Genomic DNA, 21,700 nt, shown 5'->3' with positions numbered 1-21,700 from the left:
TTTCACTTATCGGATGAATTTCTAACCTGAATAAAAAAGAAAAAGTTCTCAGTCCCACTTTGTGCCCTTCAGTCCTCCAGTGACATCTCTCAGATCAGAGAGCTGCAGGCTGAGCTGGAGGAGGTGAAGAAACAGAGACGCTCGCTCCAAGAGGAGGTGATGTGTGTTTGACGAGCAGAAAATAAACTCGACACTAAGGGCTTTATGAAGTGAATGTTCTGCTGGGAGTTCTGCAGATGAGATTGTAATGGCTTTCTGGGTCATTTAACGTCCTTGTTGCGCGCCTTAATGTAACGGCGAGCAGCAGGTGGAGCGCCGCTACTCGTGGTTTCGCGTTGAATTTAAATGCGTTCATCTCACCCCGGCCTTTCCGCCTCTTCCACCTGCAGCTTCAGCAGTGCGTGTCCAGGGTGCAGTTCCTGGAGTCGTCCACCGTGGGGCGCAGCATAGTCAGCAAACAGGAGGCCCGTGTGTGTGACCTGGAAAACAAGCTGGAGTTTCAGAGGGGGCAAGTCAAGAGGTTTGAGGTGAGATCAGATACAGCTTTTCCAATTCCAACACATTAATTATCACCGTGTCTGATGCCGCACTTAGTCCATGCCCGGTTTCGGCTGCTAATTTAGTTGTTGTAACTATTGTGGAAAATTAGAAACAGTCCAACATCTTTTTTTAGAATGTAATAAATATGTTCAGGAAAGAGAGGTGTTACTTAGAGATTTAAGTAGGAATAAAAATAAATTAGATATTAGGGAATTGTTTCAGAGACCATCTGGGGGTGTAGTTTTTAGCAGTATTTTTTGTTTTCTAAGAAGAACAGGCATTATGGCATTATTACGTCTGATCCATACTCCAATCTGGAAGGTGGTGGTAATGCACCTATAAGTTGTTTGCCAACCGCCATAAAAATAAAAAGAAGAAAAAGAAGGCTGCTAATTTAGTGTAATTTGCAGGTCCTGGTGCTGCGTTTGAGGGACAGCGTGGTTCGCCTGGGAGAGGAGCTGGAGCAGAGCGCCCAGGCCGAAGCTCGAGAGAAGGAACACGCCGGATACTACCAGCAGCGGCTGCAGGAGATGAGGCTGGAGATGGACGAGCTGAGCCAGAGGGAGCAGGACAGCAGCCGCCGGCGCATGGAGCTGGTAACTAGTGGAGCTGGTAACTAGTGGAGCTGGTAACTAGTGGAGCTGGTAACTAGTGGAGCTGGTTACTAGCGGAGCTGGTTACTAGCGGAGCTGATAACTACTGATCAGACTAGCTTTTCAACATCTTGATCAGATTCAAAGTCTATATGACCTTAAATCGTAAAGTGATTTACTGTTCATCTGATCATCTTAATGGAGGATGTTGCTGAAGTTAGGTGGTTGAGGTCAGAAAATTAAATATAAGATAACTAATGTCTTACCCTTCAGGTTGTTCTGATGACAAACTTTCAGTTTTTCCTCCCTTTTTCTGAAAAACATAAAAGGCCATTTTACCAACATAGGATGTCATTTGGATGCATTGAATATATTCATGCCTGGGCAAATCCAAAATGATATCGATTATTTTTCTTAGTATTGGTGCTGATTTTGAATTTTAGTGTTCTGACAGTCCTAGAACTCAGTGTTGCTGAGAACTCATGCTTAGATATTAATACAATAAAAACATTCAGCTACAGCAGGAGTATCAGCTCACTGACTCTTATCTTCAGGCTGATTTTGATTTTGATTTATAAAACGGAGGTCAGTGTGTCTCTCAGAGCTGCTTCTGATGATGTTTATAAAACCTGCTTAAAACGACACTGTTTACAGTGCAGCTTATGAATATTCTTATCAGGGCCTTTCCAAACACACACTGCTGTTTGAAACACAGTTAGCCTGGTGGTCAGCATCATGAAAACACTGACAAACACTTTTCTTTCACTGCTAAAATCAAGACTGTTTGTAGAAATCAGACAAATGCAGTGTCATTTTTCTACAGAAACTTCACAACAGAGAGGATTGTTTAGAGACTTATTAGTTTAAATTGCAAAGCCATTTATTTCTTCCATAACTCAAGATCTGAACTGGATTTCTGACATGAAAACCTCAACAAGACTTTCTAAAGCAAGGGCCATGATATTTTAAAAAGGAACACAAACCTACTTATTCAAGTGTTTTATTCAAAATTCTAATTTAAAGAAGTATGAGTCTTCAACTTCATCCAAAGGAAGGATGTCATGATAATATGCGAGCTGCTCTGTGCATGTTGATAAGACTTGAACTCCCATTTTAAGCTCAGGACCCACTGCGTCGGTCCTGGTGTTGTTTGACAAACACACACAGAGACCTGGACACATCACACACACTGCTCCACTCTGACTGATACTGAGAATCATCTTTCCACGTTTGGATAGTTGCTGGTTAATCCACACTAACTACTCCTTTGGGAAAAGTCCATAGCAACATGTTAGACTATGGACTGACCTCGGACTCAATGTGAAGTGGCTGCTTACAGAAAGCCGCTCTTCAGTTAAACTGTAACACGTTTGTTGCGATCCAGCCGCTCATTTACACGACACCAGAGACCAGAGTCTCTGACACTGACACTTTTTGACTCTAGGTCTCAGAGTGAAACGTTTTGGAAACATTCCGAACGTTTGGGTTCTGCCCATGAAGTGTACCGTTTGAGTTTATGCTGCAGGATGAAGAACTCTGCAGGTGTCTGTTTTCTAACTGAGCTGGAAACTAGAGAAGTGGAAGCTAAGGATCATCTATAGCAGATTCACGGCGTCGTCTCAACTTTTCCCCAATCAACATCCAAAAACACCGTCAGTGTCCAGACAGTGAAGCTTTGATTAACATAAAACACCAAAGAAAAAAGCATATTGTTTGTCAGTGCAACCATGCAAACACGAGTTCAGTTCAGTTCTAGTGGATCTAATGCAAAGGTTGTGGAAAGGGGTAATAAAGCAAAACCTCAACGGCATAAAAAAAACAATAATAAAGGAACTATCATTGATTCCCCAGCTGGAATCTCCTAATAATAACAAACCAACAGCAGAGAGAAGTGGAGCAAGCTTCCTGATGTCTACAGAACAGAGAGAATCTTATTATCCTGGAGCTAAAGCAGCTCAGGGAGAAGACAGACGGACCGACGGACGTCTGCTGGGTTGATGTACATTCCCTCAACCACAGTGAACTTCCACGTCCCTCAAGTTGTGAGGATTCCTCTCCTCCACCTCTTGTTCCTCTAACCGTCTCTCCAGGTCTGAGGGCAAAGGTCGTCCTGTCACCGGTGGGTTGCTGGTTCAAACCCCTGCTCCGTCTGTCTCAGACTTTGTGACACTTAACCTGATGGTGGTTGTCAGGCTACACCAGGCCAGCTGTGCTAAAGGGTGTAGTAGCCTACCACCATGACTGGGGTAAAAAAATCTTCTTTTTTTTTTTTTTTTTTACCAATAGTGCTCTCAGTACTTCTATACAGGACAGAACTAGAGCACACTGTGAGCCCTTTGTGACACACTGGTGGCTCTTGCATGAGAGGCATTCTGGGTCACCGGCAACATTTGCGTGGCAACCATTCCTGTTGCCTGAACATGCAGATACATCATCTAAGATACCAACAGAAAGCCCTTTCACAGCCAAACTGACTGGTTTCTGTTTTTAGCATCATGGGCCGCCCCACGCATGCCGCCCCAGGCAGAGGGCCACATCGCCTGTATCCAAAACGATTAGGCTCTACCTTGTATTATGTTAAAAGATGTTGCTCCATATCTCCTCTCCAGAGGTTACACATGAATATTTAATTCCCATCGTAGATATTACAAGCACTGTTAAATAACATGTCACCTACCCCAACCTAACATTTTGATCAGACTGAATTCAAGTGAAAAAGATGCAGAGGTCAAAATCCTGCACTGTTTTCTAGCTTGTCTTTTAATCCCACATCATCTTCAGCCCTGGAGGATTTTCAGTCCCCATTTCCTCCCAGAGGACCCGGACCGTCTGGACTGATCAGTGGTACCTGGTCAGCACATGAGCTGCTTTAAACCTGAGCCCCGTTACAGGCGGCCTGGCAGGACGCGCTTCCTCCAGGCGATGACTGCAAGTGAAGCACACCTCGGAGGCAGTGGCAGCTCTGCTGTTCTCATTAACAAAAACAGCAGCTGCTCTATTATCTGGGACATTTGGAAAACATAATTGTCATTACTGAGAGCGTGATCATAGCTGCACTGATTGCACAGAGTGTCTACGTAGTCACTCGAGCGCTTCCTTTTTACTTCGTTTCAAGTATATCAGTCTTGTAGTGTCACTGGGGAAGATTCCCTGTGACATTTTAAGATGTGTGTGTAAACAAGCACAACCATAAATGCGCCATATATATGACTATATAGTCATATATAGTTCACATTTGGGCAAATAAAAAAAAGTGGATTTGGGTCACATTTGCCTGCTGTGTGAACGTAGCCTACTACAATACACACGGCTTTTAAAAAGCGCTTTGGAGAAATAATTCAGTTTTGCGTTGGCAGAACAATTGAAACAAACTGCTTATTTCTGCTTCTTGTTCTACTGAGATGTTCAGTCTTTCTAATCCAACTCCAGAATGTGTGAAAATTCAACTCTGCGCATCACTACAGTCAGAGTGGAGGATGGCGTTTATGTCGGGCTGGCCTGCAGCCTACCTAACATTTTACCGCCCAAATAACACGACTTTGTTTTTCTGAGAGAACGCCAGCTCTCCTCAGCTTCTGCTTCTCACTCTCAGCAGATTCCTTCGTGACCTCTGAGGGAACAACAATTATTCAGTTATTAGCTCAAAGCTATTCACATGCACAGAGTTGCCCTTTAAGAACCTACCAACTGGCCTTGCACTCACGCACACACACCTGCTCAACTCCCCCCACACCCCGCCTACCCCCCCCCCCCCCCCCACCCCCCCACACACACGCGTTTCATGAATTAACATCCATACACATTCATCCTCCTCCTACTTACCCAGCGCCGTTCTTCGGCGTCATCTCTCCCTCATCCTGCTTTCTCTCTCTGCGACTGTGATTAACTCTCATTGTCTCTTCAAGGTTACGGGCGAGCGCGCACGCACACACACACCCCCGCACGTGCTCGTGTGTCTCTGTGGCAACCGGCTGCGCCCACACCCATCTCCTCAAAGCCAACAAAGCCAATAACTTTGAAAGCTTTGAGGCGTTTGCCCATGTGAAGGGTCTCATGTTTGTGTGTGGAGATGTGTGTGTGAGACGGGACGAGAGAGGAAAAAAAATGGAAGAGGAGAAAAAAGAAGATGAATTAATCAATCACACTTGTTTTCCCAGTGTCGGGGAGCGTGTGTAACAATTTTTTAGATAAACCGGGCAGAGCACAGATAGGATTATGTGTGTGTGTTTGAGAAAACGGACATTCAGGGCTTTGACTGATGAGGTTATGAGAGCTCTGCTGAAAGTAATCGCCATGGCAGATTGAAAGCCCAGGTCTGCGCAGGTTGCATGGGGGGGATAAGAGCAGGCGGTGAGCGGTTCAAGGTCAACCCAAGGGGGAGTGTCACTTTACCCCCACCTCCGCGCGTCTTCAAACATCCTCTAATCTGATTTGCTTACAGGAAATGCAGGTGGAGGAGCTCTCCACCGTGCGACAGACGTTACAGGCTGACCTGGAGACATCGATCCGCCGCATCGTCGATCTGCAGGCCGCCCTGGAGGAAGTGGAATCGAGCGACGAGAGCGAGACCGAAAGGTAGTTGGACTCGAGGCATGGGGGGAAACTCTCCGATTAGATCATCCCGTCCATGTGTTTATGCCAAATCTTTAACCACTGTGCTTCTAAATCCAGCGTTCAAACTGCAGTGGAGTCCTTCACTCGAAAAAAAGACCTGTAAGGAACCGATGAGTGTGTTTGAGGTGATGGTGTGGGGCTGTGCTTCAAGGGTTTGTTCATGTGACTTCATAACATTTCACCATAGAGAGTGGTTTTGGAATTGGTTATATAGTTGAAAAAAGAATAAAGCCTATTTTGGGATCATTCTTGATTTTCCAGTTTGTCTTGGTTCCAGCACTAATCATAACATTGGACTCACCAAAGCTGCTTGACACTTCAGGCAGAGGAGCCTTCAGTTTCAGGCTACGCTTTGAACTTTGAATTCAGTATTCTGATCTACTGTTCCTGAAATCAAAATCCAAACTCATTGGTTCACATTTGTTGAAATCGTAATACCAAACACGACCTCATGGTTGAGCTCAAACTGACCTAAGCCTGTTTGGGTTGAGGTTTGTATGCTTACTGAACGTCACAGTTATCCAGTTTTCCTAAGAACCGGGGAAGTTCTTGTTTCCCAAAAGTCATATCTGCTGTTTACCTTACAGGTTTTCAAATAAAAAATAAGAGCTTTAAATCCAGTAAAACAACAAGCAGCTAATTCACTCACCGCCACTGTTGTTCCACGTCTGCTTTTGTTTTTTTGACATATACTTTTTACCAATGGAATATTCTTCTAGACAGGCTTTTGTTTCTAAACATATATCAGTCTCCATGCATCCATTTACTGTTTTTATAAAGTTATGTTTTCCTCTTGCTGACAACCTTTTCAAGGCAAATAATTTGAAGTGCTACGCTAACATTAGCACGTTAGCTGTTTTGTTGTGACCCAGTAGAAATTTAGCTTTTAAACATTTCAGTTAGAATACTTTTAGTCAAAAGACAAAAAGTTGTCCTCCTACTTCATAAATGTAGTACTTTAATCATTAGAAATGTTCATGCGGTCCAGGTACCAGAATGCTAACTAGGTCACAGGTAGAGATCTGCTGCAGCCTCCAGACAAAGCTTCTTCGATTGATAGAAAAAACCTAGATACTCAACACATACCGTTTAGCAAACTTCTTCTTCTTCTTTGGTTTTTACTGGCAGCTTACAGATTTAGTGGAGCAAACTTTACAAGTCGTGTGCATGATAAGATGTCTTTTTTTTCTTTTTTTTTAAAATGGCGCTAGAAAACATGGCTGAATCTTCTGTACAGTAATTAAACATTTTTCCTTTTGGTGAAGTCTAAATATGGAAATGTATAAAGGAATCAATGGCAAGAAGATTTAATTTTCCATTTTTAAGTTGCAAATATCAAATCTCTTTAGCTCATTGTGTGTGTGATCTGTTCCTGTAATATGACATTGGTGAGAACAACTGTGTTACCGACGCAGATATTGAACTTTGTAAATCAAATCCAAGTACAAAGAATTATCCTTCAAGCAAAGTCAACTAAAATGACTGCATGTGCTGCTGTAGTGTCGCAGCTGTAAAAATGTTTATGATGGCCGTAAATTACACGTCATATTTAAATTATGTTACGCTCCTGGTGGACATTTCAGGATCAACATGAAACAATGTTGCTGTGAAGCATTTGCCTCCTTACCCACTTCTTCTGTTTATGTTGGACTTTAGTGTTTCAGACCATCAGACAGGCTAACATCAGACACAGATAACACTAGTAAATGCAAAAGGCAGTTTTCAAATGATGATTTCATTGTTTGTTTTTTTTTAAAGAAAAAGACTTTTGAATGTCAGACCAATAGAATCAGGAAACGACTTGATAAAGCCTGTGAGGTAGGTGAGATTTCACACCTTCAACTAAAGAAATTCAAGAATATCAAAGTCATTTCTAAAGCTTTGAGACTCTTGCATACCATAGTGTCAGTGAGTTATTGTCCACTGCTACGAAGGACCCAGATCACTTCCAGGGTGAATCAGCAACACAATCCAGCAGGTCACAAAAAACCAAGAGCATCTGAAGCACCACTGAATCCTGAGCTGCCTCAGTAAAGGTCAGAGTTCATGACTCCACAATATGAAATCGACCGAGCAAACATCCGCTAAAGTCCTTTTTTTATTTTATTTTTTTTATTGGTTTATTTGGTAGGGACAGACATACAGCGACATAGACAAACTGAACAAAACAGCAGTCCCATGTTTACGTCATAGTGCAATAGCAACAGCTAATTCGCAGCACTTGTCCCTAGATGGGCTTTTTTAAAAAAAATACCTCTAAAAGTAATCATCTAAAGTAAAAAAAACCTCCTAACCTGCCCCCTTCCCCATCCTCCAAAAAAAAGAAAAGAAAAAGGAAAACAACATATTGAAAGTCTTGATCTAGTCAAAACCTGGACTTAAATCCTATTGGTGACATGACCTTGAACTGAGTGTTCAGGCTCAAGGACTGTCCAACATGTCTGAAGCTCTTAAAAATAAATCTGCAAAGAAGACTGGACCTTAAACCTCCAATGTGACGTAACCTCTATTTATTTATTTATTCTTAACTCCCCAGTTAGGTGTTTCTTTGAGAGTTACTTTTTTTATTTTTATTTTGATGTGCTTTATTTGTGCACAATGACATTAAAAAGAATTCTGATTCGAAACAATTCTTTGGTACAGGGGAAAATGACGTTTTCCCATAAGGCCAAGCTGCTGTAGGCACCGTAACGTCTGAATAATACGTTACGGTGTATTATTAGATAATCTGTGATCTGACAGAGTTGTCAGATCACTGACAAATCTGAGTCAGTGATTTGTACTGACTCAGATTATCTTGGTTTAGTGATCTTGAAACAAAAGTGTGGCAGAAAAGAATCTGTAAGGTGGGCAAGTACTTTAATAGCTATGTGCAGCCAGAACATGATCCAAGGTGAGATTGTTTTAATTCATGCTTTCAAGTAAATTCATAAATGCAGTGCAGCTGTAGCTGTAAATCCGCCCTGGCTTGTGGTGAAACCAGCGGTTATTGAGCTGCCATGTTCATAAGGTGCTTGCATGAGCCTCGCTGCTGGCTGCTGGCTGCAGAAGCAAACGGCCAGCCCGTGTGTTAAGGCATCTTTTCCCCCCTGCAGTGACTCTGTGTCCAGCGTCGGCTCTGTTGGCTCAAAGGACGTCGGAGAGGGCATTCGCTCCCGTAGAGGCGGCTCTCCCTTCAGCAGCCAAGATGGCCGTCAGTCTGTCACTGACACCATGAGCACCTACAGCTTCCGGTGAGTGTTCACAACATCCATAAATCCAAGTTGTACAATTAAAGAAACGCATAACAACAAAAGAATTCAACCTACTAAATTTACACAGTCTCACTTTTTTTTAGTCTTACAGTTTAACAATCTGTTAGAAAAATTAAAATTATTTTTTAAAATGTTTTTTAAAAGGGACAGTATTATGTGAAATTGATATTTTTTTTAGTTTTAGTTGTAATTCTGTTCCCTTGTCAAAAACACCTTGAGTGTTGCCTTGATTCTTTCATGCATGTTTGAGAAATCCTTTAATCTCCATGGCAACCATTGATCTACGCAAAACACCTGGTTGGACCTAGCTCTGCCTTCGAGACACAGCTCCACCTTTCTGCTGCAGTCGCCAAGCTTCAGAGCTTCTGCCTCACAAAGCAACTGTCCCTACAACCTCCCCACTCAGCTCCTTCAGACTAGCCAGCAGCAATTAGCAAACACCTGGTGGAACGGTGCACCTGCTGAGCTCATTATTGGAGCAACTCTGGTAAAAACGTTGTTAAAAGGCTAATAGAGGAGCCATGTTGTGATGACTTCCTAAAGGCGGAGTTTCAGAAACAGCTGGAGATTCTTAAAGACACAGAACCCCAATTTCAAGTTGTTAAATTACAATGTCAATTTTCTTTTGATATATACAGCATTCTTTAAACAGGTGACATAATCACTTCATTGTGCTATAAAATTATGTTAAATGTCTGGAAAACACATAACACCGCTCCTTTAAGCCACTTTTTCATTAATTTGGAGGAATGCTGAGGGTCATCGTCCATTGAGAAGACAACTTTATGCCGAAGCCATAACTTCTTGGCTCGTGATGCTGCTTCATCTCCACATGATGTAAAGTCGCAACACAACACATGTGATTGTCCACTGATGATGTGTGCTGGTCCAGGAGGAGTGAATGCTGCAATCAGTGACTCGAGGCAATCTAAATGCAAATGAAAAAAAAAAAAAAGGGATTGGCTAAAGTAGGCAGGTCAAAGCTTTAGGAAGACTGGAAAAAGGAAAACTGGACTCAAAACTCTGTCTATAATACTAATAAATATGATAGTGGTATGATCAGGTACTGTAATAGACGTCTTTCTGTTATCCACCTGCAGTTCTTGTTTGGACCCTGATGATGAGGGCTCTGAGGCCGGCGGTGTTGGTGGCGCTGGCGGTGCCAGACATCTCAGCCGGGCTCCGTCCTCCTCGGCGCTGTCCGAGCTGCTGGACGGACTCCGGAAACGCAGGGCGAGCACAGAGGTGGCGGACGGGGCTGGCAGCGCCGTGTCCCTTCCCATTTACCAAACCACCGGAGCCTCCACTCTCAGGCGGAGGTCCTCGGCTCTTTCCCTCGGTCCGGCGGACGTCCAGGAGCTCCGGCCTGGCCCTGGCATCCTGAAACCGCCGTCCCCTCTGCTGCCGCGCGCCTCCAGCTCTCGCTCCGTCGCCGACTCAGAAAAGCTCCCTCGCTTCAACTCGAGTGGCTCGGCCTCCTCACTCCCGTCCCTGCCTCGCCTCTCCTCTCTGTCTTCTTCTCTTGCCGCCCGCCATCCTCCTCCGCCCCTGTCCATCCCCGAGGAGGACCAAGACGAGCCCCTGCACTCGGCGGCCGCTCCCTTCCAACGCTCCCCACAGCCGCTGCGGCGGTGCATGCTGGAGAGCGTCGCAGCTGCTACAGACGGAGGCGAGGGGTCCCTGGTGTCGGAACCCATGGTCTTCCAAAACCGGCGTCTGACCGGCGGCTGCGACGACGCTGCCTCAGACATCCTGCCCGCCATCCGCAGGGCCCAGTCCACCAGCAGCCTGGCCAGCTCTATCAGAGGAACCAGGAGGGCGCTGAGCGTCCACTTCGGAGAGCTGCCCCCATCCACACGCAGCAGGAAGAGCTCTGAGACGGAGTCGTCCAGTTCAGGCGGGTCAGGGGGAAGCTCCCAGGGCAGCGGGCCGCGGCGGAGGCTGGAGCGACCGCAGGGACAGAGACTGGAGGCGGAGGGGAGCGAGGGGGGAGACGTGGCTTCAGTCATGAAGAAGTACCTGAGGAAGGAGGTCGACTGATGCAGGCCAGGTGAGCTGTAGACAGGAAATGGAGCGCCGGGTTTCCCTCAGTGTTTCATAAGCCTGGCGGGCCACCAGGCTGTACTTCCCCCCCACCAGGCTGAGCATTGTTTGTTTGTTTGAAATCGTTTATTTTTATACACCAGGAACATTAACTGTGTTTCCGCTACAATCTTTGTCTATATTCTGCTAATGTTTAAGAAACACAACTTTGCAATTGTGGTGTTTCCATTAAATAAAAATGAAATTCAAATCACATGTGAATAAACTTGTTCCCATGATAAGTTATTAAAATTATGGCAGCAATGGATGTAAACAGTTACATGAGATATATTCATAATACAGCCATGATGCTAACGCTCATCATCTGTCAGCCAATCAGAGGAGACGTCAGCGTCTCATTCAGGTTGTGGAGCGATAGGCCCCGCCTACCTGGAAATAGTTTTGGGGAAATTCTAATCTGTGATTTTACAGAAGAGTTATGGATTCAACACACTGGAGTGATACACAACTTTTTATGAACTGTGTGATTCTGTGAGCTGTAGTGGAGGCAGATGTAGCATCACCTCCTGCTACTTCCTGGCGGGTTCCGGTTAGCCGGATGTTACTACTGGATGTCCACCAGTAGTAACATCCGGCTGTTGATCACGTGACTCCTGTGTTGTGAAAAAAGTTTCTCGATGCGGCCAGAAAAAAAGCACCTGAACATGAGGGTTTTTTTGTTTGTTTTTTTTTAGAAATTGACGTGTTCTCATCATGCAAATTTATTTTAATAACTTCATTATGCACAGTTGTAGAGTTGCAGACAGAACAGACGGATAAAGTGCGGTTTCTGTTTTTTTTTTTTTTTTTGGACTGGTGTGTACCAGTTTTGCCGTCCCTGTATCCGCCCGTCGGCCTCACACGCTAATATTTCCAAATTGCGACTCCAGTGAACCTCGGGAATTTTTTTTAATAACTTTTAACATTTAACTCAAAAACGCGTCGCGCCGCTGGTGGACCGCCCTGCTGCCAGGCTTCGCAGGTTTCCGGGGGAAACCCTGGAGTGGCGTCTGAGGGAACGTTTTCATTCACACATCAGGTTATTCATGCATCAAATGACTTCAATATCTGGGCCATATTTCCCAAAAGCATCTTAAGCTGATTGAGAAATCCAGCGGAGGGATCACAGCTGAAGTCACACCAGTGCAGCGTTTTATTTCTTCATGACTTAAAACAGGCAGGTCCCTTATCAACAAATGAGCCACCAGCTTTGGCTGTTACTGATCCCACAGCATATTACTCTGTGCTGAAGATTTGCTTCTATTTCTGTAAAATATTGAAGTTCCTCTGAATTCCACACACATTCAGAGGAACTATATCAAATTCTCACAGCTAATCGAAACCCATAATTTAGCTTATATTAGGAGTTGAATACCACATGAGACCAAAAGAAATTTGTAAATGGGTTTTATTGATTAATCACATTTTTTTGATTTATGAAGATTTTATATGTGGAACATTGTGATTTTTTTTTTCACCAATGCACTCACTGTGTAGTGTAGGTCAACTCTACACTAACATTATTTTTTTTTATGACGAGAAAAGAAAGTCATTTTACAAGATTACAGTCATAATACAATAAAGTCAAAATAATACGAGTATAAAGTTTTTGTATTACCAGAATAAGGTTATAATATTAAATAAAGTTTATCAGGACTCCCAACATGAAAATAATAATAATAACAAACTAAAATGAGCAATGTTGAGCATCTGGTAAAGTTATACTTTGTTTTTGGTTTTACAAATGAAGAAATATTTAATCTGTTAACACATCGGCATCAAATTATTATCAGTAGCAGGACTTTAAACGACACATTGTGCGAACAAATATACAGTACAGACCAAAAGTTTGGACACACCTTTTAATTCAATGAGTTTCCTTTATTTTCATGACTATTGACATTGTAGATTCACACTGAAGGCATCAAAACTATGAATAACACATGTGGAAATATGCACTAAACAAAAAAGTGTAAAACAACTGAAAATAGCCCTTATATTCTAGTTTCTTCAAAGTAGCAACCTTTTGCTGTGATTACTGCTTTGCACACACTTTGCATTTTCTTGATGAGCTTCAAGAGGTAGTCACCTGAAATGGTTTTCACTTCATAGGTCAACCTGCCCTGTCAGGTTAATAAGTGGGATTTCTTGCCTTATAAATAGTCATGAAAATAAAGAAAACCCATTGAATTAGAAAGGTGTGTCCAAACTTTTGGTCTGTACTGTATGTGTGATTTTAATTTTGTTTATTTAATGGAAACATAAATGGGAAGTAATGTTTTATTGACAGAATATTGAGAAATTTTGCGCACTTTTGTAATGGAAACTCAGCTAGTGAGAACATACTGTAAAGTTATGTCTTTTCATATAATGTACTCTGGTTGGCTTTAATTTCAAGGCTAAAAATTCAATTTAAAAATACAGTATATTTTTTTGCAGATTGTTTTATTTATTTATTTTCTAAATCCATCCATGCACTTTTATTATCATTGTTAATTTTTTTGCCTGAAGAACTATATGAATGTGTTCAGAACACGGCTTTAAGGAGAAAAATGTGATCATTATCAGGGAAACGCAGCCATGATTATTTTGGCAGCGCTGCGCAGCAACCATCAGCCATGGCCATTAATCACATAAAACAGAACAAAATAATGTCATTTTCTCCCAAATGAGCTGCTCCTGCTGAGGGTCGGTGTAGCGTGACTCAGGCAGAATTAAAGAGGCCTCTTCGTTTCCAGTCCCGGCTGAATATGAGGAGAGGTTCTCAGGTGGTAGACGGATCCAGGCCCGGGCTTGTATCTGCAGCTGAACATCATCACGCCCTGCTTTCACATCAACCTCTCTGTTCTGACCATCATGTTCTATTATGCTTTTTTTTTTTCTTTTTTAATATCCCATCAGCCTCCTCGTGTGTTGGCTTCCAGCTGTGAGCTTCAAAGAGACTTGCAGACCACAGGATGCTGAATGAAAGGCTTTGGAAGTCGACGCTGATGCTTTGGACTCCTCATCCAGATATTAAAGCCACAGAAAAAAAAGAAAAAAAAAACACACTCTCTGTATTTTCAAATACGTTCTGTTTGTATATGATTAAAAATGAATGAATAATTTTTGAGTTGTGTCTCTGTGCATTTCTTACTTTGAGTCTTTCATTTGAGTCCATACGGTTCATGTTACTGTTCTTTTTCATTTTTAAAGAATCCTTTTTTTCTCAAAAAATGTTCTTACACATATGCAAAATGTGCTTCACACTTAATGTGTGGAACTTTTATAAAGATATGTTTATTCCATATCTATTCAAGCTGTCACCATGTTGTGACAGTTTGGTATCAGAGATCATTTGTGAAAAAATGTAGCTTCTCCCAGTGTTACTGTCGTGGTCCTCAAAAAGGCACCACTTCCGGTCAAAAACAGCCAATCAGAGCCAGGAGGAGGGTCTTAGAGCTGCTAATCATACCCTGCTCAATGTGCCAACGGTGGAAAAATAACTTACCGTTACAGGAAAACCATTTATCTGCCATCATCGGTGGCTATGCTAACTAGCCTGAACAGTTGTGGTGAACCAGCTGTAGCGCAGCAAAGCGTGATTGACAGCACTAAGACCCTCCCCCTGGCTCTGATTGGTTGTTTCTGACTGAGTGGTGTGGCAAAAAAAAGAAAAAAATATATAATAAATGTTATACTGCAGCTTTAAGGCACCATCTAAAAACACTTACAACTGCCTATTTTAATACTTCAAATACTCAGAGTGTAAACCATCTTGGCACTACAACAGAAAATAACTACAGTTTTTCTGATAGCCACTCTTGGGCTACAGCCAATCAGCACCAAAGCAAATAAATGGTGCTCCTGAATCGGCTGCTTTACAAACACCAGCTAACAGAAGGCCAAGCAGCCTTAGAAAACTGCCTTTTATGTCAAATATTTTAAATATACTCAACACAAAAAATCAGTGAGTAGGCAAATTTCCTGCAAATAATTTAGAGTTTCCCCCCCAAAAAAATCTAGGAATAGGTGAATTAACAGATTGAAGTCAGAGGGCCGGTGGATCATTAATATGACTCAAATTGGAACTTTTTTTTTACTGAATTGTCGAAAACTGTCTCTGTAGCCTTATAGAATAAAATCCTTTACTGTCCCACGGTGGGGAAATTCAGTTGCAACAAGTTAAAGTGAAAGTTGTGATGTTCTGTTTTCTTAATGACTGAAGGCCTGCTGATCAAACTGCGTTTGCTAAAATGTCAACTGTGTAAGAATTCCACTCATATTTCGACTCGGCTGCTCATCCTCCTTTCTGGATATGAACCAGAATAATGGAGTATCAGCTTGATTGTAATGTGCAGAAATAATTCCTCGCTGAGTGCAAGTGTGCATCTTGGTTCAATGGGTTCATCAGTGAACATGCTTCCGCGAGTGCCTGGTTAGTGATCGAGTAGGTGTGAAGCGTTGTAAAATTTTGCTCTCAGCTTGGAGAACCCGCTCGTCTGTGCTTCTGTCTGCTCAGGGTCATGTTCCACCAACACGATGCTGCGGTTCCTGCGTGTGGACTCTTTCTCTCTCACATTGCTTTGCCAGAATGTACCGACACTGGTAACTAAAAGACTCCAGCTATCTCAGAAAACAGTAGCTCGTTCCAGGAGCATTTATTGTGTGTAATGTGATCTACCCTGGCTCTGGTTGGAGACGGACTGGTGAAATCCAGACAGCTGTAACCGTATGAAAGAGAACTCCTGGAAAAATAGTAGAGGAACAACTTTTTATTTTTCAGTTTTTCCTGTAACTAGAACAGTGTTAAAATATGTTGCATGCTGTGCTATCAAAGAGTCATATCAAAAGACTGAATAAACATGCTAATGTTAGCTTAGCACAGAACAATGCTATGGGAGAAAAGGTATTGGCTTAGAGTCATGGTGAATAATGAAGATCTAACTGTTCACATTGTCCTCTGCATAACGACAATGAGCTTTGTACCCGTGTTATATCACATATTAATGTTCATGGAGTCACTTCATCGCATGTTATAGACAACTGAACTTTCATTTGTCATTGATGATTTGGTCTCATCTCTGCTGACATCTAAAGATTCTTTTCCTGAATTCAGTGCCTGAATTTCAAAGGTTAAAGGCGCAGCGCTACAAGACTCAAAGACGCTGCACAGTGGGATTAAGAGTAAAACATACTGAAGAACTCCAGAAGCAGCTAGAAGAGATGAAACTCTTAGACTGCATATATTTATTCACTCTTACAGTCTATCTGTAAGCATGGAGCTTATGGATAAACTGTAGAGCATGTTGTGTTCTCTTCCATCCTGCTTTACAGTAATTATTTGATTTGATATTAAATGTTTTCACTTCCAAGTTCTTTAACACACACTTGGATTATGCCTACAACATTTTGAGCATTTTGCGCTTCTTCTTGTTTAAATGGTTTTACAAATGCAGCTCGTGGCCTACTTTAGCACCTCGAAGTGACGCAGGGTGTCATGCAGTCGAGTTTGCTGATTGGCCAAGAGTCTTGACCTATTTATCCCAAGAGGTTTTTCAAGATTTCTGACTAGTTGAGAAGTGAGTGTAGATGCTGCATAGAGCTTATGGATAGACAGAATTCATTGTTTGTCACAGACATTAAAACATATACAAAGTACAAACGAATGTAGAATTCGTTTTGAGTCCACATACTGTATATGTGGACAGTAAGTGACTATGGGAAAGTAAGTGGAACTCCTTGTTTTTTCGTACAAACCTGGCAACTAAAACGGATTCTATTCCATTTTCAAAAAGCCCAATCATCCATTCATCCATCCATTCATCCATCCATTCATCCACCCATCATCCAGCAGGATTGTTTTGTTAGACTAATAGGTCCAGAAGGGAAACCCAAATATCCTCATGTTTACTCAAATTATATTTGTCTGATAATAAAACTTAATTATCAAGTTTTATCATGTCAATGTTCCGAAGTATTAAAATGTAACAAAATAAAGTAAAACAAGAAATCTGTAAGGAGCCGTATACTTTTTCACAGCACTCTTGTACTTCTGTGGCAGCAGTCTGTGGGAAGCAATGAACGCGCAGCGGAACAGCGAGCTCTCATTAGGAGCTGAACAGCTGCACATTAGGTAGCCTATGCCACGTCAGTGGAGGAGCGTCCTCTGTGACCAGTGTTGTATAAAGTACTGAAATCTCAGAGTCAAGTAAAAGTACAAGTACCTCTCCAAAATATGACTTTGGTAAAAGTCGAAGTCACTGACTGAAATGTTACTTGAGTAAAAGTCTTAAAGTATTTGAAACTTCTTGTACTTAAGTATGGAAATTACTGTAAAAATGGATGTACTCAAGTAATGTAATGAAAAGTACAAGTAAAAAGTAAAACAAAGCAAATGCAGTTTGAATGACATTTTTTATATTTTGGTAAACTTGTCAAATACACTTAAAATAATGTACCCAACCAAGTGCAGGCAAAATTAAACCTGCTAATAGATATACCTGCAGGCATCATTTAGTTAAGAAAATTAGGTGCTTTACCTATAGCACAAGGTTAACTTAACCTGCTTTACAACTGAACCAGCTTCTTAGTATACCCTCCAGGACAGAAAATACAAAGTTTTTGTAAGCCTTAAGTTTTCCCTTCAAGTAAGGTCAGTGCTGAAAATGAGAAAAATAAATAGTACAGAAAATGCGGCCAACATGAAGAAAAAGAGCTGTTACGATTACTCTACTTCACAAATCAGTGAATCAGTCAATCCTACAGTCAGTAGGTGGTGCACACAACTGGTCATTATGCAAAAGAAAAAAAGAATTGGGAGGGAAATGCAGCTTATTGGCATCTGTAAACCTGGTTTTGAACTTGCATGCCTTTCCTATATTCGTTAAATTTAGTCTAAATTGCTATCGCTATGGCTTCTGTCCCCCTTGAACAGAGGAGTCTAGGTAGCCTGCTACAGTCAACATTAGGCCTAAGCTAAATACACCAGGTGTGGAACTGAAACAATGCCAAACAAAGTTCATTTATGGTCAAGATTTCACAATACAGTAGTGCCTAGTGACCAAGCTATAGTTACTGAAACAGGAGGATTATAACCATTTCATAAGAAGTTACCTCGATGTGTTTCTTCAAGTTGGACGGGGAGTTTTTGTAAGATAGAATTTCCATGTGACTGCTACTGATTGCGAGACTTGCTTTGTGTTTAATGGGAGAAGCGAAACAGGTGTATCCTAATTAAAAGTAAAGAAATCAAGAAATGGCAAAAAATGTGGAATGAAGATAAGAAAGGAAGAAGATTATATGAAGTACAAAAGTCAGTTTGAATTCGAAGCATTAATGAACGAAACAGAAGAGAAGAAATAATAATTAGTAGATTAAGAGTAGGTCATACCTACTTAAATGACATGCTTTATAAAATAGGGAGGAAAAATAATGATAAATGTGAGAGATGTGGAGAGAAAGAAAATATAGAACACATATTGATGAACTGTAAGTCAAATGAACTCGAAAGGAAAGAATTAAAGAGAATAGTTAGAAATATGGGGCATGAATGGAATCTTAAAGGTATATTAGGAAATGAAGGAAACATAACAGATATTCACAAATTAAGGAAAGCATTGTTTATTTATCTTAAGAATACAAAATTAAAAAGTAGAATTTAATAGATATGAAGTAATGCTTCTACACACTCATGTACAGTAGGTGGCGGTATGCACCTTAAAGTTGCTTGTGATCCGCCATAATAGAAAAGAAGAAGAAGAAGAAGTATCCTATTGGTGGTGATGAACAAGCCCAGGCAAGCAGGCTACGGACTTTGTTCGGTAGCCTACTTGCTACTTGCTAATCAGTAGGTGGGGTCAAAACACTTGCGTTTCTCTCTCTCGCTTTTTTGTAACGAGTAACTAAACCACACATTGAAAATGTATCGGAGTAAAAGTACGCAATTAAGTTCGGAAATATAGTGAAGTAAAAGTGAAAGTCATCAAAAATTTTCATACTCCAGGAAAGTATGAAGTACTCCAAAATATACTTAAGTAAAGTAGTGAAGTATTTTTACTTCGTTACTATACAACACTGTCTGTGACTACATCCCCGCTGCATCAGATCCTCTCGGCTCCATCCGGGCTGAGCAGGAGTCCCGTTCACTGAGGCCGCTGCTGCCGCTCCGAGTTACAGCTACAGGACCGGCCTCTCTGACTCTGACTCTGATGCGTCTCATATCAAGTCATGCAATCAAACACGCTGTCAGCAGCTAACGACTTCGGTTAAATCCTGTTTCCCCGAGACTTGCTAATAAAATTGATGACAGAAGGCAATAAAATGTAAATGATATGTGCGCGTGCCGAAAGCATTCCTTTGTTGAGTGAGTCTCGGTTCATATCAGGTTTTTCTAGGTGAGATCTGACTGACTGCAGGCCGGTGGCACCAAATGTTGCTTGTTAGAGAGTGTTAACGGTAAGAGGAGCAATGCAGGTTCTCCACTTTAGCAAATCTTCTCTGCCTCAGGACATCTTATGCTGAGAGCTGGAAACCCCCACTGACACGGCCCGCATTGCAGGATGTGTATAGAAGTCAATGGAAGGAAAATACAAGCTTAGATAGATAGATAGATAGATAGATAGATAGATAGATAGATAGATAGATAGATAGATAGATAGATAGATAGATAGATAGATAGATCTTTATTGTCATTGTCACAAGAACAACGAAATTTGTGTTTTGGTCTCTAAGCCTCCATGGGCTGCCACCTTATCGTGGTGGAGGGGTTTGAGTGTCCCAATGATCCTAGGAGCTATGCTGTCTGGGGCTTCATGCCCCTGGTAGGGTCACCCAAGGCAGACAGGTCCTAGGTGAGGGACCAGACAAAGAGCAGCCCAAAGACCCCAATGATGAAGGAAAACTTTGGACTTGGTGTTCCCTCGCCCGGACGCGGGTCACCGGGGCCCCACTCTGGAGCCAGGCCTGGAGGGGGGGCACGATGGCGAGCGTCTGGTGGCCGGGCTTTTACCCATGGAGCCCGGCCGGGCTCAGCCCGAAGAGGAAACATGGGCCCCCCCTCCCATGGGCCCACCACCCGTGGGAGGGGCCAAAGGGGTCGGGTGCAGTGTGGGATGGGTGGCAGCAGAGGGAGGGGACCCTGGCGGTCCGATCCTCGGTTGCAGAAACTGGCTCTTGGGACGTGGAATGTCACCTCTCTGGTGGGGAAGGAGCCGGAGCTAGTGCGTGAGGTCGAGAGGTTCCGGCTAGAAATAGTCGGTCTCACCTCGACGCACGGCTCTGGTTCTGGAACCAGTCTCCTTGAGAGGGGCTGGACATACTTCCACTCTGGAGTTGCCCAAGGTGAGAGGCGTCGGGCAGGAGTGGGCATACTTGTTGCTCCCCATCTCGGCGCCTGTACGTTGGGGTTTACCCCGGTGAACGAGAGGGTAGCATCCCTCCGCCTACGGGTGGGGGGACGGGTTCTGACTGTCGTTTGTGCTTACGGGCCGAACGACAGTTCAGATTACCCACCCTTTTTGGAGTCCTTAGAGGGGGTACTGGAGAGTGCTCCTCCTGGGGACTCCCTTGTTCTGCTGGGGGACTTCAACGCTCACGTGGGCAATGACAGTGAGACCTGGAGGGGCGTGGTTGGGAGGAACGGCCCGCCCGACCTGAACTCGAGCGGTGTTCTGTTGCTGGACTTCTGTGCTCGCCATGGATTGTCCATAACGAACACCATGTTCAAGCATAAGGGTGTCCATATGTGCACTTGGCACCAGGACACCCTAGGCCGCAGTTCGATGATCGACTTTGTCATCGTTTCATCGGATCTGCGGCCGTATGTCTTGGACACTCGGGTGAAGAGAGGTGCGGAGCTGTCCACTGACCACTACCTGGTGGTGAGTTGGCTCCGGTGGTGGGGGCGAAAGCCGGTCAGACCTGGCAGGCCCAAACGTGTTGTGAGGGTCTGCTGGGAACGTCTGGCGGAATCCCCTGTGAGACGGAGCTTTAACTCCCATCTCCGGCAAAACTTCGAACACGTCCCGGGGGAGGTGGGGGACATGGAGTCTGAGTGGACCGTGTTCCGTGCCTCCATTGTCGAGGCGGCCGATCGGAGCTGTGGCCGCAAGGTTGTCGGTGCCTGTCGCGGCGGCAACCCTCGAACCCGCTGGTGGACACCTTCGGTGAGGGATGCCGTCAGGCTGAAGAAGGAGTCCTATCGGGCCTTTTTGGCCTGTGGGACTCCGGAAGCAGCTGATGGGTACCGGCGGGCGAAGCGGCATGCGGCTCGGGCGGTTGCTGAGGCAAAAACCCGGGCGTGGGAGGAGTTTGGAGAGGCCATGGAGAAAGACTTCCGTACGGCTTCGAGGCGATTCTGGTCCACCATCCGGCGTCTCAGGGGGGGGAAGCGGTGCAGCACCAACACTGTTTATAGTGGGGATGGTGTGCTGCTGACCTCTACTCGGGACGTTGTGGGCCGGTGGGCAGAGTACTTCGAAGACCTCCTCAATCCCACCAACATGCCTTCCACTGAGGAAGCGGAGCCTGGGGACTCTGGGTTAGGCTCTCCAATCTCTGGGGACGAGGTCGCCGAGGTGGTTAAAAAGCTCCTCGGTGGCAGGGCCCCGGGGGTGGATGAGATCCGCCCGGAGTTTC

General features: G+C 43.5%; 1 protein-coding gene and 1 long non-coding RNA gene across 4 annotated transcripts in view; both read left to right on the top strand.

Annotated features, from left to right (window-relative positions):
* Positions 1-14,195, top strand: part of myo18b (myosin XVIIIB) — a 49,095-nt gene extending 34,900 nt beyond the window's left edge. Inside the window, exons 37-44 of one of the 3 annotated variants that reach the window (XM_032570426.1) lie at positions 73-156; positions 390-527; positions 951-1,136; positions 5,575-5,708; positions 5,805-5,846; positions 8,843-8,980; positions 10,102-11,051; positions 13,985-14,195. In XM_032570426.1, coding sequence (XP_032426317.1) covers positions 73-156; positions 390-527; positions 951-1,136; positions 5,575-5,708; positions 5,805-5,846; positions 8,843-8,980; positions 10,102-11,041 — 1,662 coding nt within the window. In that variant the 3' untranslated portion in view covers positions 11,042-11,051; positions 13,985-14,195. The remainder of the gene's footprint in view (positions 1-72; positions 157-389; positions 528-950; positions 1,137-5,574; positions 5,709-5,804; positions 5,847-8,842; positions 8,981-10,101; positions 11,052-13,984) is intronic. The other 2 variants (XM_032570425.1, XM_032570424.1) reach the window with 2 other exon arrangements.
* On the top strand, positions 8,164-8,575 carry LOC116724771 (uncharacterized). The gene is made up of 2 exons (XR_004340269.1): positions 8,164-8,458; positions 8,521-8,575. It is a non-coding gene; the product is annotated as an uncharacterized LOC116724771 (long non-coding RNA).
* Positions 14,196-21,700: the final 7,505 nt, after the last annotated feature.

This window comes from Xiphophorus hellerii, chromosome 8, assembly GCF_003331165.1.
Source record: "Xiphophorus hellerii strain 12219 chromosome 8, Xiphophorus_hellerii-4.1, whole genome shotgun sequence".
In the NCBI taxonomy this organism is placed as follows: domain Eukaryota; kingdom Metazoa; phylum Chordata; class Actinopteri; order Cyprinodontiformes; family Poeciliidae; genus Xiphophorus; species Xiphophorus hellerii.
This window is presented reverse-complemented; position numbering and strand designations above follow the sequence as displayed.